The 13,437-nt window shown below is 35.6% G+C and overlaps 1 protein-coding gene across 6 annotated transcripts in view; it reads right to left on the bottom strand.

The window, feature by feature from the left end:
• Positions 1–13,437, bottom strand: part of AKAP9 (A-kinase anchoring protein 9) — a 100,550-nt gene that overhangs the window by 11,983 nt on the left and 75,130 nt on the right. For all 6 annotated transcript variants that reach the window (XR_006934693.1, NM_207179.4, XM_046918326.1 and 3 more), the window contains 13 exons: positions 12,391–12,567; positions 12,160–12,264; positions 11,569–11,721; positions 11,128–11,307; positions 7,369–8,454; positions 6,022–6,168; positions 5,159–5,650; positions 4,666–4,729; positions 3,823–3,941; positions 2,600–2,791; positions 1,971–2,159; positions 1,205–1,349; positions 297–516 (listed from right to left, as the gene is read on the bottom strand). Coding sequence is in view for 5 of the 6 variants with exons in the window: in NM_207179.4 (NP_997062.3) it covers positions 297–516; positions 1,205–1,349; positions 1,971–2,159; positions 2,600–2,791; positions 3,823–3,941; positions 4,666–4,729; positions 5,159–5,650; positions 6,022–6,168; positions 7,369–8,454; positions 11,128–11,307; positions 11,569–11,721; positions 12,160–12,264; positions 12,391–12,567 (3,269 nt within the window). In the remaining variant the exon portion in view is untranslated. The remainder of the gene's footprint in view (positions 1–296; positions 517–1,204; positions 1,350–1,970; positions 2,160–2,599; positions 2,792–3,822; positions 3,942–4,665; positions 4,730–5,158; positions 5,651–6,021; positions 6,169–7,368; positions 8,455–11,127; positions 11,308–11,568; positions 11,722–12,159; positions 12,265–12,390; positions 12,568–13,437) is intronic.

Raw genomic sequence — 13,437 nt, 5'->3', positions numbered from 1 at the left:
GAACTGTGTGATTATTTGCTACCACTGACATTACAGTACTGTACAAAGACTCACCAGTCTGGTAAAGACATTAATAGTTATGGCTCTCCTGAGTGTCAAATACTTTGGTACCTCTGATGTTGGCCATAGCAAAGCAACACTTAAAGTCTATTTTTTGGTAGGTGTGGACTTCAGAAAAACTGAGACTCATTTACATGAAATCAAATTCCTTAAGAAAATCAGTACTGTGATTTCAGGTGGCACAGAAATTATCATATTTGCTGTCAATACTGAAAAGTTGAGACTGAAAGCTGTACCTGATGGTTTCTAGGTCCTTGAAGTGCTTGTGCTGTGCTTTCAGGGTTGTTTCAAGCTCTAATTTGGCCTGGGCAAGTTCATTCTTCAGTTCAGCACTCATAATTCTCTCTGAATTCAATTGCTCCTGAAGCTCAGCTGCTCTGTCCTTCACACTCCGGAGCTCCACTTGCATCTCCACTATCTGTGACTGCTTCTGCTGCATACTGTACTCCAGCATTTCTGATGGGAGTACCATTAACAAGGATATTAGTTTAGTAATCAAACAACACCATTCATTTGGGTCAAGTTTCCCATAGCACAGAGAATGACCATAAGGCTATCACTAACAGTGATATTTTAAAAAAATAATATTTTCTTTAAATAGTGGTGTGAAAACAAACATGTCTTACACTGGAAAACACTTCATCCTTTCCAAGACATCACTTCAATTCTTCGAATGATTTAAAAACTGTATGCACAGCCACATTCGTATCTATCATTTGGCTTATGAGCAACATAACAAAGGTAGCTGCATACTCTTGACCAAATATTTGTGACAAAACACTGAAAGCACTTACAGCTTAAGTTTAAAGTACATTTGCTCACTGAACTTTTTGTTGTTCATTCTTCCTCTTGATTTATCACACTACTTGGAAAAGTTCAGAAAGCTCAGAAAATTATCTTAAAATACTCAATTTTTATAGCAATTGAAATAACTTTGTGTCACTTATGATACAAGTCATAAGAACACAGCTGACATTTAAATTTCTGAAAAATCACTCCATTACGATTAAAAAAGATAAAAAGTAAATATGCTCAGATCATGAGTTGAGCATCCAAATCAGAGAGCAAAAAAAGTCAACAGTTCTCCACTTACAATAAGAACAGCACTGGCATAAAAATATGTAGGAAATAGCATTTAAATCACCTTGGCTTTTTGAATCAATTTCTTGTTCTCTCTTTGGGTTATTTTTCATACTGTTCATCTGAGCATGCAATACTTGAACCTCCATTAACAAACTTCTTCTGTCTGCATCATGAAGGCAGTCCATTGCTGTTCTCTGGTTAATAGCCTGTTAGGATTGAAAACACACTTGAAAGTAGAAACTCTGGACTTTATTAGAGTATCTATCGTGTGGACATTATATCCATTTATATCATCACAGTCCACATATATGCAAAACATTTTAAACTAAGTCACAATTAGCACAATATTAAAAGTTTATAAAGAACTCTTTCTAATTCCCCTGCTGGGCATCAAAATTCTAGAATCAGAAGAACTATCAGCTTTGTGGCACATCATTAATTTCCTCACTAATCCTTCCATGTCCCACAGGAGAATAAGTGACCTCTCTGTTCCACAGCAACATTATTACTCCCTCTTCTTATAACACGTCTCATATATGTAGGCTACTTTTCCTCTTATACAGTGTAGCATAATTATAATTAATGGAATCAAACTCAGGATAACTGTTTTTATTCAAATTTATCTCCAAAGGTTGTATTTGTTCTATATATATTGTGCCTACAAAAGCTCTTCTTACTAAACAAATCTCTTCTTCCTATGAGACATACTTCATTTTCAACAGTCTGATCTGCCACAGCTACATACATTTTTCAAAGAATTTATACATTTAAAAGTAAAAACCAACATAAATGTAAACAAGCCTTGACTTGAGTATGTTTTACGTTACCTGCTCTTGTAGCCTGTGCTCTAACTGACTCATCAGTATCACAGCATCTCTTGTGCCCAGTTCTGCAAGTTCAGTTTGAAACACAGCAAGAAGAACATTTTGTTCCGTCACAAAAACCTGCTGAATGGCACGCAGGAGTTCTCCTCGCCAGTCTGAGTCCCCTTCGGGAGGTTCAGAACTTCCATAAAGCTACAACGGTAAGCACGAATTTAAACAGTTAGCAGAATTCAAAGATAACACCAAGAACTGATGTTATCATGTACGCAAAATGTGTCTTTTTCAGTGGAACGTTGGACATCTCTTACATAACATGCATTCATACAAATGGTACATTTTTGTACCCCTGATTTCTTCTGCATGCACAAATGCTCAACTTCACCAACTTTTTTCCTCTTTCCTCTCACAACAATATCATTTTAACAGCTGCTGGAAACATGCTTTCCAGATACAATTCCATGCAGTTGTTCTTAAAAAGGTAGATCAGTATCAGAAGTTAGCAAATACAGGCCTAACTGAAGGTATATTTTGTTAACAGAAAGTTGTTAACAGAAACTGAATTATGCATGTGCTTTATAAGGTTCTCATAAATCAGTTTTGTTTCAGAAATAATCTTAGAATATTGTTTATACCTCAGCTTCTCTGTGAAGTTGCATTTTTGAAATCAGGTCTTTCAAAGATGAGATGGTGCTTAGGAAGGCTTTCCTTTCCTCAAGCCAGGATTCTGGCCCTTGCTTAAGAGGTGGCATCTCCCTTTCACCATATGGAAATTCAGTGAGAGACAGCACCTGTACGCCTTCACGATGGACTGCTCTCAGCAAACCCTACAATAAATACAAAAAGAAATCAGAAACATCAGTCCTGACAATAATCATGATGACAATGAGACTGAAATACTGGTATTTTCTATGTTATCAGCACAAGGAAACCACTTATGCTTCCTCATATCAATGACAGAAGCATCATCCGGTTCCTTACATTAGCCAAGCACCGCAGCTTATTAAATAATAGATGTGTTCCCCCAGTTTCAAATGAGAATACCCAAATTCATACTCATATTGAAAACTGATTGCTGATGGAAACATTTTAAAAATAAAGTTCTGTGGCAAGAACTATGTTGCTTCCTGGCAAGCTTTTCAATTAACTTCTTGAAATTACCATTAAATTATTCATTATTATTATTCAAGGCCAGGCTGGATGGGCCCTGAGCAGTCTGATCTGGTGGGTGGCAAACCTACCCGTGGCAGTGGGTTGGAACTGGATGGGCTTTAAGGTTCCTTCCAACCCAACCCATCCTATGGTGCTGCAATTTAAGTTAGGTCTTTGTCAGAAAAGGCTTCTATTTTCTTTTCTTGTGTTGTGTATTGTTTTTTCTTCAGTAATTAAAAGCATGATGCCCTTACTGTTTATGATACACAAACTGAATTACTTTCATAACACAGTTATTATTCTACATTGATAATTATAGAACCTATATGATTGTGTAACAGATGATCATGACACTATCATTAATACATAGGAAATACAATAAAATATAATTAAAGAGTTAAATTTTTCACAATCATAATTGAGAACAAGTCTACTGCTAAAAAATTCATGTTTAACTGAAATTCTGTGAAAGATATTTTAAATGAAACAACACATTCTTTACAACAAAAATTTTGCTAATTACAGGCATTTCTAACATACCACATTTCTAGCATATCACTTATCAGAAGTATTTTAAAATGTATTTGGACAGCTAACACTTTAAATGATCTAAAAGGCTCACTATTCACTAATGAAGCAGTAACTAACCTAAGCTGTTAGCACCATCATTCTTGTTCCACAATAAAATTGCTCAGCTCCATTTTACCTTAATTTTTTGAGGAAGCAGATCTGTTGAAGTTTCACCCTCATCTGGTCCTTCTGATATTGTGTCAGATCCTTGGGTCTGAGTAAGATACATTCCTTGACTCCAGTCTGAACTGGAGTCTAAAATAAAAGGAGAGAAAAACATGAAAGCTGGATTACTGTGAAACTTTGAAGAAGAGACATCAAAGAAGTATTTTTGTTATAGCGTGGTTGCATGTCACCACAGTTGATTCTACGCCTGGAGACGACTTGTTTTATAGTTTTTCCATTTCAAATCAGTGGCAGCAAAAAAAAAAAAAAAAAATCCAAACGAAACACTACCCTCCCCCTCCAAAATGCCAAACTTTAAAATACTACTGTAGAAGAAAAACAACTTACTTACTTACTTACACACTACATCTCAGTATGCTTAGCCTTTGTATACGAAAAGGACTGTATTAATAATTTCTATTGCTCCTGAGGAAGTCTGAACCTGCCATCATCTCTCACTGCTAGGGACTAGTAGCTTTCAATTCATCAAGATATGATAGAGTTATGTTGAAGAGATACTGGAATATGTAGGAAGAATATATACAGTCCAACTGGAAGTTAAAAATTGCATCAAATATCTCGACTCAACCCATCTTCAATCCCATCATTTTTTTCTTCTGTAACAGTTTAATAGACATGGCATGCTTGAATGCTCAGAATCCTTTTTTTTAGTGTAATAATAATTCTGCTTTTAATCTGGGGAGCAATTTTTGTTCCTTAGAACATAAAACTCTTCAACAGTAAACTTGCTATTAAAATGCAAATTTAATTTATAATGCTGACCACAAAAAATCTTCTAAAGCAAGTTTCTTACCACTAGAACCTCCATCTCTAGCTTGATATGGTGGAGAACGTACTAATCCAGAAATCGGGATTCCCTGTATTCAGAAAAGAGAGCAGTCAGACCTTGAATAATCTCATATCCACTCTTAATAAAGGAACTAATTCTAAGGAGCCTAAAATGATGTGTGTGTCTCTTTTCAGTTTCCCCTGCAATAAAAGCAATCAAAATGGAGACTAAAAAGATGGTGTTCAATAGCGTGACTTACACTTGTCCCCACTTCACAGAGCATGGTACATTCAACACGTGGCACAAGGAAGCATCTAACAGTTGAACACACTCCCAAATTTAAATTGCTGAGGAAGTGGTTCACAATCTCCCTGTAGGCCATAGAAACATCACAACACTTAAAATCTTTACATTAATGTTCATTAACGGTGGTTCACAGATTGAAAATGGGAATTTCTGTAGCAGGAGCAAAAGCAGAAACCAAAGTACTTCAATGAATATAAAACAGGATACATACTTCTTTAGCTCGTAGACTCTCTATGACTTCTTTTAAAGCATTACATTCATCAGTTAATACTTGTACTGCAACAAACTTCTCTCTCTTTAATGCTTCAGATTCAGAGATATGCCTTGTCTCCATGTCCATGATTTCAGCAGCATGGAGTTCTTGCATTTGCTCAATTTTTTCATTAAATTCTCTTATGATCTCTGCAATCTCTTCTGAAGAGCAGTCAATTTGAATTTCTGCATTTTTTACAAGGACTGGTGAAGTCTGGATATAGCTGCTGACATTCACAGTCTTGTCTGTCTGTGAAGATGTGCTTTTCCCAGTTGAAGTAGACTCACTGGTTAGCAAATCACACAGTATTTCTGCATCTTTTCTGCTTTCGGTTTTTGCCATGTTCTTTTCCATCCTCATATAATTTGCAAGCTTCTCTTCTACTTGAACTAGTTCCTCTTTGACTTTGCACAGATCTTCCCGAAGGTGCACCAGATTTGCTTCTTTTACCTGTAAATATGGAGAATCTGAATTGCAGCTCCTCCAAATCCTTGGAAATAAACAAGACCTAAACAACTCTCTACACATCTGCAACTCAGTTTAGTTCTATTTTAAAGTGGCTATGACACACGGTGACAAATGTTATACCTTAAGAAATACACCGCTAGGTCCACTGTTGCATTATATTGGACTATAAATCTCTGGCATTAAATGAAGTTTTGGTCTACACCATCAGCTCTATTCCACTGACAGTAGGTAATGAACAACTGTTATTCTTAGTAGCATGCTCTGTACAGGATGTTTTAGAAAATAGCAAAGGTTATAATAAATCCTTTATAATCGTTTGCTTTAAATACATTATAGAACAATCTGGTTCTTACTGATAGTTCCTTCTGAAGTTTTTCTGTTTCTTCTCTGTAACTGCTCAGTTCTTCCTTAGCAGCAGCTGCTTCTTCTTTAACTTTCTCTAGTTCAAGTTCATTAGAAAGTGCATTATCATTTTGCCTCTCTGTGTGTTGTGCTTCTACCTACGATGCAACACAAGGTACAGAAAAAGAGGAAGAATCTTATGAACAGTCAAGAATTAATAACATTGATTACTCACAATAATTTACTACAGTCACACATGAAAGTAAGATAGGGAAAAACAAATCTATGTTATTTCGATTCACACATCCTCTAAAAATTAAGAACCTTTTCCTTGATTAACTCCTACAAACTGGTTATTTGTGGGAGTAAAGACCATCTAGAAAGCATGGGGAGGAAGGTCAACAGCCAGTAGGAAATAAAGTCTGATAACATCATTGAATTTATAACATATATGACATTCATTCAATCTGTCCTTTGATGAAAGGTCTTTAAACCTTTTCTGGTCCAGTACTGGGTTTCACAGCCTCTTCGAACTTAGGAGTTTCAGCAAGCAAGCCCAAGTGCTTTAATTAGGCCCAGTGAACTACAAAGGTTTTAAATTCAGATGCAACATAGCCAGTGATGGATGTAAATCAGGACAAATGTACATTTGTGAAAGCTACCAGTGGGAAATGTACTTGGAATCAAGGCAAGAAAGAAAACAATGCAAAACAAAAATCAAAGCATACTTAATGGTAATGGTTTAAGTTGCCAGGGGAGGTTTAGGTTGGATAATTTCTTCTCAGAAAGGGTGGTGAGGCACTGGAACAGGCTGCCCACGAAGGTGGTGAAGTCACCATCCCTGGACATTTTCAAGAAAAGGGTAGATGTGGCACTGAGTGACATGATTTAGTGGTATGGTGGTGATGGGTTGGTGGTTGGACTACATGATCTTAGTGGTCTTTCCAACCCTTATGGTTCTGTGATTCTATAAACAAATAAAAATGTTCAGACAAACTATTATCACTCCCTTATCCGTTCTGAACCTTCTTCCAAAAGATTCTGCCGTTTTGATTGGTCTACTTGCTTGCCATATAAGTGTAATTCACCCCATTACAGGTCGATTCAAAGTAATAATAATAAAGTATATGCTCAAAATGCAAATCAATTAATGCAAAATGAAATTGATAGCAGAGTTCATCTAAAATAATATCTTTTTCTTCCTGTAACTCCAGGAATAACAGAGAAATGAAGATCTATTCCACACAGCAGGATATTTCTATTGCTAGTTTTGTAAAGAAGTTTTGCATTTGTTTCACTTTACACACAAGGAAATGATTTTAGTGAAAACAAGCCTAAAGAAAATTGCATATAATTACCAGATACGTCTGTGTTTCTTCTTGCTTAATATATTTCTGAATCTCACTTCTGTGTTTCTCTTGAACCTCTTCTAGTAATTGCTGAAGTTCCAATAGCCTCTCTTCTTTCAATTTAGATTCCTGTTGTGTAACTTTCACATTTTCTTTTTCTAGCTCCAAGCTATGATTTGTCTTTGCCAGCTGTTCCTCCACCTCTCTAAGCCTCTGTGTTAAGAGTGATACTTCTGATTCCACCTCATTTTCAGTAGTATCATTCCAACCCTCTGTTTGGGGATGTTTGCTTGCTTCCTCCAGGCATTTTGAAGCTTTCTGAATTTCCTGCAAGAATTTCCCTTGTTCTTGGACTGCATTTAGCTGAACCTGACTCACGAGAGCAGCTGCGACTTTTTCCACTAGTGCTTTCTCTAGTTCTAATATCTTATTTCCAAGCATATCTCTTTCAGCTTTTCCTTGTTCTTTCAGATCTTTTATTTCATTGTAGGACTGGCACAGTTCTGAGTCTTTTTCCTTAATGCATGCCTGAAGTTGCTGCAGCTGTACCTCCATCTTGCTGATGGTGACCCTTGTATTTTCATCTGAAGACCTGAGCTGGGTTTGATCTAGCAGTTCTGTCATCTCACATGAGCCTTCATCCACTTTCTCAGTTTTCCTGTTGCTCCCAACTTCTGTTTTTTCCCTGTCACCTTTCATCAGTCCACACTTATACTTCTCTACTACTTCTTCACGTTCTTTTCTTAAAATGTTTATTTCTTGCTTTAGCTGGTTCATTTCTAACTTAGTTTCCTCAAGCTCATTCTTTGTTTGAGATGCCTCTAAATTAATACTTTCTACTTGCTTCTCCAAAGCCTCTTTTTCTGCCAGAACTGTTTCAAGTGTGTGTTTCAGACTGTCAGCATCCTCATGAAAAGCAGTGATATCTGAAGGTATTTGTTCAATATTTGCCAGTTCTTGCTGAAGTTTATCAATTACATCGTTCAACTGTTCTATTTCCTCATCATTTTTTTTCTTCACACGTTCTTGATCACTTTTCAGACATTCTACCTGGGCTTCAAGCTCCCGTATATGCTCATTTTGTTCTTCAAAAATCTGCAAAAAAGCACAACAAAAAATTCATGAGTAACTACAAAACCTTCAGTTTAGTCCTGCTCCCAGACTTCACAATAACAGTTTTATCAGTTTGCAAAGTCTTGTTAAAAAAAAAAAGTATGTTATAAGTGAACTTCTTGATGGGATGTCCCTTACAAAGGTCTAAGAGAATCAAGATACCTTTACATAGGATTGACAAAGCCTGTGACCTTAATAAACTCTATACGTAGGTGTGAAAGCATCAAATGAAGTGAAAACATTCATAATATTTACAGAGGTATGAAATGCTGAAGTTCCAGTGTTCAAAATAATTTTTCCCAACAGTTGGGAAAGCTCTAGCTTTTCCTTACTGTTGAAAATTAAAACAACCCAAACCATTCTATGATTCTATAATTTTATGCAAAGAACATAAAATTCAATGAAATTAATGAAAGGATGTAACTAAGCAAATATCAGACTAATAACTTTATAATAGAGAAAAAAAGAAGCCATCTAATATCCATTTCTAATAAGAAATAAATGAGAAAGCAGAAAAAATATCAAATTATTTATGAAAACTAAATTTAACAAATTAAAAAAAAACTTATCAAAAGGAAAAATATGACTAGCAGACTCCAAACAGAGTAAGATTTATAAAATTAATCATAAAAAGCCACGTGTTAAATTGTAGTAGAAGCAATATCTCATTAGATTATATAAGAACACTGAAAACTCATTTTAAAACTCAGAATGATGGCAGACCAGATTACAAGTAGTAGGAATCTGTGAGTCTAAGTGGACATATTTTCATAACAGAATGACTGGAGAGCTGAAATGAGCAGTGCTTATACACTGGAAATGAAAACAAAACAGAACAAAACCAACACAGAAGGAAATGCCTCAAGAATATTTTAAAAGGAAGAATATGAAATGAAATTAGTTATGGTATTTAAAATAGTTAAGAACAGTAAAAGGGCCTTTTACAAATATTAGGAAGAGGAGAAAAAAAGAAAGATAACAAAATTTATTACTAAAATAGCTGTTGTTTCCCTTTATCACTCAGTATTTCATTAGGTTTAATTAGTTAAATACTGAAATAACCTTATAATAATTATAATAGGTTTAAGAATAAATGAAAAATGTGATCAAGACTGAAGGAGGCTCAAAAGCACTAAAGAAAATGTGAACTAGGCCTTGGTTTTCAGAAGAAAAGAACAGTGACCCTGCTGACTGCTATCCAGTGAGCGTAACAGCTTCTCTTCTTCATAACAGTAGAATAAAGGGCCACATAAGGCATATACAGCTATTAAAAGAAAAGCACTCTGTGGGATGAAGATGTCTATAGGATTAAGAAAGCGATTAACCTAAGGATGATTGATACACTTTTTAATGCTGACCTCATAAACAAACAAACAGTAATTATTTAATGTTCTGGAAACTAAATCAGGGTAAGAAGATGAAATTAAGAAAATGAAATTACACTACAGGAGAAGAACCAATCATTACAATGAACTACACCTAAATCCTAGGTATTTTCCTCAAGGCAAAGAATGTAACTCTCTTACCGTGGTCCTTATATAAAGCAGAATTGTACTAGATTCCTGAAATATGATCTTTTCTAAATGCAGTTTCCTAAATTCAATTCAAAGTCTTCTAATTATTCACTGAGGTTCATTATAAGTAAAAGTAGCACATACAAACTCAGCCAAATTATCCAGTCACAGCTCCATTTCATTTCAGTGGATCCATCCAATATGCCTCAGTGAAATGCTCTGCTAAACACTGAGCTGCTGAGCGGTAAAAGAGCTTTTATTATTACCTTACTGCATAATTTGGGCTTTGGGAACAAGGTTTATGACAAAAAGATTTCACGTTTAAAATGGTTAGAATTCAAAATTCTTCCACTGAAAAAATCCAATGTTTTTGCTGCAAAAAAACATGTGAGACCAGAGGCCAGTTTCTGCTATCACTTACATGAATACAAAATACGTAGTATAACTATTGAAATCAAGTTCATTATATCTGTATAAATTGCAACTAAGCCAGAGAAGATGAAGCTTATTTTCCTAAGAACACATAATTGAAAGATACCAGAAAACTACCGGTGTTAAATCTCAATACATAAGATAAGGATGAATCTGCTCTATTTGCTCTATTTTTTTTTAAGAGAACACAGCACGTTGCTTGTACAACCACATTTCAAACTGGATTAAATATGTTGCCAACATCAGCATGATGGCGAAGTATTTATATATAAACTCACAAGAACAGAAGTTCAGCTGCTAAAATCAACAGTACGTCCAACAGATGTCACTGTTGGACATAACTGAAGGTAAGCCACTGTAGGGAAGATGGTAGAACGCATGCTGAGATTCAGTCCAGCAACCTAAACATCACTACATTTTCAGAAGAAGAATAAGGAAAGAAGAACTTCAGACAAAAAATGAAACAAATAACACAGAGTTACAAACAGAAAGCAAGTACAGTGTATTCATGGTATAAAAAAAAAAGAGGTGGAAGAGGAAAAGCAGATCAGTGTTAAAACATCGTTTGATACTGAAACATTAACATCTTTAAATTAAAGCAGGAATAGAAGATACTGTAATGGGAGATACATTATTCATATCTTTACTATTATTTTTAAAGCTAGCAACATAAGGCAGGACTCTGAAAAATGATATCAAAAGTATGTACTTTGTTGTCAGTTGTGCCTTCAAGTTGCTGTTGCAGTTTTGCAATTTGTTCATGAAGATTATCTATTTCTTGCTCCTTTTCTTGCATGATGTGAGCGAGTTTCCCAGCCACTAAATGATGGTCTTTTATGGTGCCATCTTCAGATTTCTGGATAGCTAGTCCCAGTATTTCCATTTCATCCTACCAAAAAATCCAACCCACAAAAAACCAAAATCATGTTACAGTAGTACATAACATTTTCTGCATATTTTTGTATGAGTATTTAAGGTATAGGGACAACAAACTTTATGGAATAAGAAATTATTATATGAGCTTTTTAGTATTTTGCAAGTTGAACTGCAAAACGTTTGAGGAAAAAAAATTATTTTACATCTTGGCATTTTTCAAGAATTTGTTTCTGAAGGGAAAATAAAGTTCTAGGCTTCCCAGTTATATAATTACCTTAAATAATTTGTTCTCTTGTTCAAGCTCTTGCAAGTGTGTAGTAGACTCCTTCCGCTGTATTTCTAGCTGCATGTGCAGCTGTTGAACTTCTTCATTTTTATTTTCTAACTCCTCTCGAAATTGCTCCAGTTGTTCTTCAAGGTTTGTGACCTACATTCACAAAACAAGTGGTGAAAAAGGAACAGACAACCACAGGAAAAACTGAATGCTGTAATTTTCAAGTGCAATGTCTTCTACAGAAAGACGAGTTTGGGTAGGCAAAAACAATTGAATGTATACTCAGTGACATTCTGAGTCACTGAATGGAATTTTAAAACACTCTAAAAATCAGCTGAAATCACTATGAATATTTTCTTAATTGGGCTTAATTTTCTTAATTTTCTTAACTTCAATTACAGAAATACTCCTGTAACTCATACGCATTAACAGAAATCATAACGATAATTTGAGCTCACAAGAGAATGTCAAAGGGATCTGGACAGCTATTTCATCTGTTTAAAAATTTCATCTGCATAGTTTACTATATTCAAAAGTAAGCAAAAACAAATAATCCAAACTATCAGTGGAAACATTACACGGATATTTTACCTCCTTTTCCTTTCTGTCCACAGCTTCTCGTTCAGCCTGCAGTTGTATTTCAAGAGGTAATTCTCCTTTTACAATAATGGTGCCAAATTGTTTCCTTTCCTCCACCTTTAAATATGCATTAAAATTAGTTACTTTGCTTGTTTAATAAGAAACAAATCAAAAGAATATATTGCTTTGTTCTCAAGAAAATAAAAAAGAAGTAAATACATTATAATTTTAAGCCAAGAATACCTTTTGCAAGTTATCTGCACTGATGATTAAAGCTTGTTCCAGTTCTCTTATTCTGCATTCTAATTTCTCAATTTCTTCATTTCGTTCTTGTATGTCTCTCTGAAGTTGCTCCTTAGAAAGCAAAAGCTCACTGCACTTGTCTGTTTTTTCTTTTAAATGATTTGTTAATTGTTCAACCTGGTGACAATACAGGAAGAAGATGAATATACTGTAGTAGATTGAAAAGGTTTGCTAGCAATAGTATCAGCATTCATATTTTATAGAGAAAAAAAAATCCCTCTTTTTTTTCCTGTAATGAAATTCTTATTCTTTACATGGAACAGAATACAAAATTAGGACATTGTAGTGTTACATCCAACAAATACTATTAGCATTTTCAAATAACTCACGTATTCTGTGCTACATCACTTGCTCTCTAGAACTGCCTTTGTTACGCACAGTGTCCTCAGCAAAATGTCCAGCATACGGCTAGATTATGACCAAACACAATTGGTGCACAACTGAGGGACAGGCTGGGCTTATAGGGTTATAAATGTGGTGGAATACATCAGTTTAGTGGATAGTCACAAGTGAGGTTCTGCAGAGCTTCATTTTAGGGCCAGTTCTCTTTAGTGTTTTCATAAATGATGTGGATGCAGGACATGAAGGTATACTAAGTTCGTGGATGATACCAAATCAGGAGGAGCTTTTGACTTCCTTGAAGTTAGACAGGTTTTGCAAAAAGATCTTGACAAATTAGAGGGCTGTGCAATCGCCAACCACAAGAAGTTCTAAAAGGATCCCCACAGGAGGGGATCTGGGGGTTCTGGTTGATGGCAAGCAGAACATGAGTCAGCAGTGTGCCCTGTAGCCAGAAAGGCCAACTGTACCCTGGGGTGCATCAGGCCCAGCACTGCCACTGGGCAAGGGGAGGGGTCTGCTCTGCGCTAGTGCAGTTTTGGCTGCTGCAATGTAAGAAGAATGTAAAACTGCTAAAGAGGGGGGCTGCAAAGATGGTGAAGGGTCTGGAGGACAAGATGTATGAGGAGTGGCTGAGGTGCCTGGGTT

This window comes from Gallus gallus, chromosome 2 (genome assembly GCF_016699485.2).
Source record: "Gallus gallus isolate bGalGal1 chromosome 2, bGalGal1.mat.broiler.GRCg7b, whole genome shotgun sequence".
Taxonomy (NCBI): Eukaryota; Metazoa; Chordata; class Aves; order Galliformes; family Phasianidae; genus Gallus; species Gallus gallus.
This window is presented reverse-complemented; position numbering and strand designations above follow the sequence as displayed.